The following is a 5,230-nucleotide window of genomic DNA, read 5'->3' as shown; positions in this document are numbered from 1 at the left end:
AAAAAAAAAAAAAAAAAAAAAAAATCTTATTAGGCAACAGGCTACAAAGAATGTGACTACTCATTGGTGTTGGAACTAAATTAACTAATAGTACTATTGCACATTTGTTTTGCATCTATTACAGGGTACAACTGTTCTTGCCACTATCCTCCAAAAAGGTCCAGGTAGAAGAAAGAAAAAGAAAAATGCTTTTAGAAAAATAAGCCACTGAATACATCAGTAAATTGAACATATAAATCTTTCGTGATGTCTGTTTAGAAATGTGGATCTTTCACTGAGATTGCTCGTTAAAAAGCTCCAGGAATTTTAGAATAATGCAAGTACTAAATGCTTCTATAGAGGGAATGGTTTTGAAAGACATGCAATAGCAACCTTCACCTTAATACTTGAAAACAATATCTGGATAGTTCAGTGCTTTTTCTTGCCCCGCTTTCCAACAGGATGAGAAAGTCTTCAGTTTAACATATCTAGGTACCTGAAGGAGACCCTTACCAGCAGAACAAGTGGGACATACTACACATCTCCAGGACAAACTACTGGGAACAAATACGTTTGGTTTGATGTTCTTGAGTTACTGAAAAAAGCACTAAAAAAAAACCACAAACAAAAAACCACCCAACACTCAAATGCCTGGACAACACAGCATTAGTTCTGGAACACTTGGTCCAGACAAAGCCAGAATTCTTTCCTTTCTGCACTTACATATCCAGTGACATACACTCCAAGATTAACTGTTTCAGGTTTCTTTTAAGAGCTGGATCATTCATATTTTTCCCTACAGTGGCTCAGGCCAAGATTCAGCTTCGTACCTGAACTCTGAACTTCCACATGGTGCCAACTGGGATCCCAGGAATTGGTCCGTAGTGGTTTGAGGGGACGATGGTACATTCCTTCGTGCGACCAACACATGCCATACCCTGTTTCAAAGACCAATCAGCCAAGAGTTACAAGGAACTAACACACACTATTCTTCAAAATAAAACAGCTTTTGAACTGACCTTGCCCCAGTCTCTCCGCGAGGATGAATTAGCAGATGCCATCTTCTGTTTCTTTTTGCTTTCTTTTAATTTCTCTCCTGCTAAAACCACCTCACTTGCATCATTTCGACATTCAGGGCAATACCTAAAGTCACCAGTCAATGAAAATTAACTAGTAGCAAAGCCTTAAATTGAAAGAATTTCCTCAAAACATACCAAGTTACGTCACAATTTCCCCATGTGAAACTAGACAGGACACCGAAACAACTCTCCACACTGGGGTTAGACCTGTGTTAGCAGATATGTCAGGAAATCAGCTGTATCATAAAAATCATTGTATAAAATGCTGAAATAGGACACAAGGAATAAAGCAGTATGTTTCACTATCTATATTTATACATATCACTGTATATATTTCATATATATAATAAAACAGGATATATCACCAGCCTAATATGGTGTGGGGGCCTGTAAGCAACCCAAAAAAACCCATTAAGTTAAGCCTCCCGGCATCAGGTTAGCACTTGGTTTATAGGTAGCTCCACTTCTCTTGGAATAGGTACAGAGATCTCAAAACTAGGAGAAGAAGTTTGAAAGCCACTGGCTTAAATCATACTCTCACTAAACTGCTGCTCAAGAAAAGCTATGAAGTCCTACCAAAAAAACCCAACACACACACACACACACACCCACACACACACACCTCTTCAACTCATACGGCCATAATATTGCCATCTAAGGGCAGCCTGAAGTCCTAGAACTCATTTTCTGCTCTCAACTAGATGGTGATTGTGATACCACACACACATACTTCGAACTTACCAATCCTCATCATCTGGTATACTACTAAGGGGAGGGTTGAGGCAGTAGATGTGGAAAGCCATATCACACTCATCACACATTAGCTGTTTATCTGGATCTTGTTTACCTCCACAGATATGGCAAGCACAAATTCTGCAGGTCTTGTTCGGGTTGTCCTTACAAGCTTTACACACAGGTCCATTTTGTCCTGTTGGCAAAAAGAAATCACAGTCTGCTTCAGACTCCAGAAAGTGCCAAGATACTCTGGAATTGCTCAAAGGAGTCACAACTGCCAGTATCTTGGAACAATTAGACCTCTGGTCCTCACACAGACAGTTAGCAGAACATCACAAGGTAGGACTGAGACAACTATGCAACAGACTCACGTTTTAATGGACGGGCACTAATTGGACAAGTACTGCCTGGTTCTTCAATTTTATAAATTTCATCCACTAATATAATTCTGCAGTCATTCAAGGAATCACCAGCATCCCTATAAGGAGAAGTTGATAAAAGGCAAAAAGATCAGACTTTGAAAGTATCATGAACTCACAGCTGTGCACGTACATCAGTAATGCAGACTGGTCTCCTATTAGTGCTGCATCCCAAGAAGCCTGTTCTGGCATCTGGGACAGTGGCATGACAGCATCACCACAAATCTAATCATTTTCATGCAATTAAAGTGTAACCCATCATCTCAATGAGAACCCAGGGGCTTGTAGCATTCCAGTTATCATTAGTGACTGTTCTCCCCCCAAAATATATTTCACACTAGCTCTTCTCCTATTTATAGTTAAAAAGTTAAAGTCACTGTGATCAGAGGAAAAAGGAAGAGTATTCTAGCAACCCAGTGAAACTTGTCTGAAACTTTAAAAAAAATTACTTGTTTTTCTCTGAAGTTGCAAGTCCCTTACATGTAGGCTCATTTTCTCCTTCAGGAGAAAACTGGAGTAATTTTTCATCATCTCTATAGAGCGAGGGTTCAGTCTACATTATCATATCTAGCACAAAATATTACACTGAAGTTTTTGTGAAACCATTATGGATGGTTACTGCAGCAAAACAGAGCTTTGCCTCCTTGCAAATATAGGGCTTTGCATCCTCCCAGCGTTACGTACATCCACAGATCAGCCTGCCCTGCAATTCCTTAAAGTCTCCAATTCCTCCAGAACTTAATCAAAAGCGCAGTATGATTAAGTCAGTCACCCAGAAAGGACAGTCCAGCTTCTCATCTCTCCCCAGAACTTCTGTCACACCATTTTTATTGCATCAGGTTTTTTTCCAGCGGTCACTCAGACCTCATGAAAGCTTAAGCAGAGCTGGGGAATTCAATTTATTCCACATTGTGAATTTGCTTACCCAAGTAAGATCTTCGCGTTTATCTCCTTGATCATTTTCGTTTCCCTTTTTTGCAGAATCTCCGCATCGTACCAAAACCCTCTCTCTTTTGGTTCATCAGGATTGTAGTTGACCATCACCACCTGTCCTACTTCTAGCTGGTGCCACTTCAAAATCGTCCGTGCACGAGACCGTACATCATTCGAACTCAATTGCACAACTCCATTCTCTGGATAACTTGAAGTAGAAAGGAGGCACAGAGAGAGAGAAGAAAAAAAAATCAGATTCAACATCATAGTTTTTATAAGTGATAGATTTTATCCAGACAAGTCAATTTAAGAACTGATGCCACACAACATACAATACCATCAAAAATAAAATCTCCTTCTCCCACAGAGACACAGCCAGACTTGGGCACAGTCTCACTTTGCTGCTGTTGTATCCCGTCTCAAACTTGGATAACAGCGTTTCATATTTCTAAAAACATGATTCCAGCCCCCTGGAATCCCAGTCAGAATTCCAACTGTAAGACAAACTTACAGTTAATAGGGCTCAATAATGTAATTACTGTGTCAGGCCAGTTGTGTTCTATGTTGTAAGTCTCAACAATAATATTTCCCAGCAACATCTTGATCCAAACCACTCTATTAGCCAAGGAGGTAACAAACTCACTCTTCATATTTCACGTGATATATTACATCTTCTTCAGGAATGGCTGTTGGCTTATCAGGATCTGTGCAACTGTGAGCTGATTCATTTGTAGGTTTTTTTCTGGTTACATTTACAACCTGGGCTTCAAACCAAGCTCCCATATTCATATCTCGAGCATCGACCAAGTCATTGATCTACACAAAACAAAAGCATACGGCTCACCAAAATGGATTTTAAAATTAGGCATTAACTTTCAAGTCTACTTGGAGATTTAACCCCCTCAAGAACTTCACCATTATCAACATAATTAACAGCTCATCTTAAAAATGAATATTTCCTTTGCCTTCCTGATCCCGTTGTGAACCCCTAGTCTTCTCAGGTTGAACCCCTAAGGCTAAATATCCATTCTACACCAACACATGCACAAACAGGTTTCTTATCTGGTACAAACCATTATTAGTTCATCTATAACAGACTTTCAGAACTGTCTTGCTCAGTCTGGGAAAGACATCACCAGATCTATAATAAAATCCATTGAAACGGGCAAATAAAATGATTCTGAACAGCTGGTTGAGATTTTCTTTTGTTCATTTAAGAAAGTTTCAGCTCTGACAAATGCAGTGACTTCAAGCAAAAATATTGGGAAATTTTTTAAGTCAAAACAGACACTGTGAATGCTTAAAAAAATCAATTAGTGTATTGTAGTTTTAGTTAAAAGGATAAAATGAAAAATAAAATATTTTGACCTACAACATGTTGCATTTAATTGGTTTGTGGGTTGGTTGGTATTTTTTTGTTTGTTGTTGGACAGTTTGAGAAAAAGCAAAAAAAAAAATACCCACACAATTGAGGCATGAAAGATTTTCAGAAATTCTCAACTACAGAGAAACAATTCTCCCCCCCACCCCCACCCCCCCAAAGTGCAGTTTTAAGAAATCTTTAAGTTTTTTAATGACTCACTTTATAGAGGCCAAATCCGGGGTCAGTCCAGTGGGGCTGTGCAGCTGTGCTTGGCTGCCCCTCCAGTTCCATGGCACCTTCTCCATTGTGAGAGCTTTTGTCCGATTCGCTCTGGCCTGAGCCACAGCCAGAGTCTGTGTCGGAGAGTTCGCAATCCTTTTCCTTACTAACAGCAGGAAGCACCGCTGGGCTTTGTCTGACCAAGAGTTGAACAATATCATTCAGTCCAACGCTGTAATCGAAAAGGGAGTGACCGTCTTCCATCTACAGGGAAAGCATCAAAATAATCTGGTTATTTCGTTCAACAGAGGTTTGCCAATTCAAAACCACCCATCGTGCTGCAATTGTCTCTGTGCGCCAAGAGAGGCCACATCGCTTGAAAACCATTAACTATCAAGGAACTTGGCAGTTCTTCAGCATCACTGATACTTACAGATTGTTATTCTTACTATTCAAAATGTTCTTTTTTCAATGGACTCTACAAGCTAGAAGAACCACGCTGC

At 39.8% G+C, this 5,230-nt stretch overlaps 1 protein-coding gene across 1 annotated transcript in view; it reads right to left on the bottom strand.

Annotated features, from left to right (window-relative positions):
• Positions 1–4,991, bottom strand: part of UHRF1 (ubiquitin like with PHD and ring finger domains 1) — a 10,557-nt gene extending 5,566 nt beyond the window's left edge. Inside the window, exons 1-7 of the mRNA XM_026865092.1 lie at positions 4,728–4,991; positions 3,789–3,961; positions 3,138–3,353; positions 2,165–2,271; positions 1,800–1,986; positions 999–1,122; positions 799–917 (exon numbers count right to left, since the gene is read on the bottom strand). Coding sequence (XP_026720893.1) covers positions 799–917; positions 999–1,122; positions 1,800–1,986; positions 2,165–2,271; positions 3,138–3,353; positions 3,789–3,961; positions 4,728–4,991 — 1,190 coding nt within the window. The remainder of the gene's footprint in view (positions 1–798; positions 918–998; positions 1,123–1,799; positions 1,987–2,164; positions 2,272–3,137; positions 3,354–3,788; positions 3,962–4,727) is intronic.
• Between the last annotated feature and the right edge of the window lie 239 nt (positions 4,992–5,230).

This window comes from Athene cunicularia, assembly GCF_003259725.1.
Source record: "Athene cunicularia isolate RWA chromosome 28 unlocalized genomic scaffold, athCun1 chr28_part1, whole genome shotgun sequence".
Lineage (NCBI taxonomy): Eukaryota > Metazoa > Chordata > Aves > Strigiformes > Strigidae > Athene > Athene cunicularia.
The sequence above is the reverse complement of the archived record's forward strand: the minus strand, read 5'-3'. Positions and strand labels throughout refer to the sequence as shown.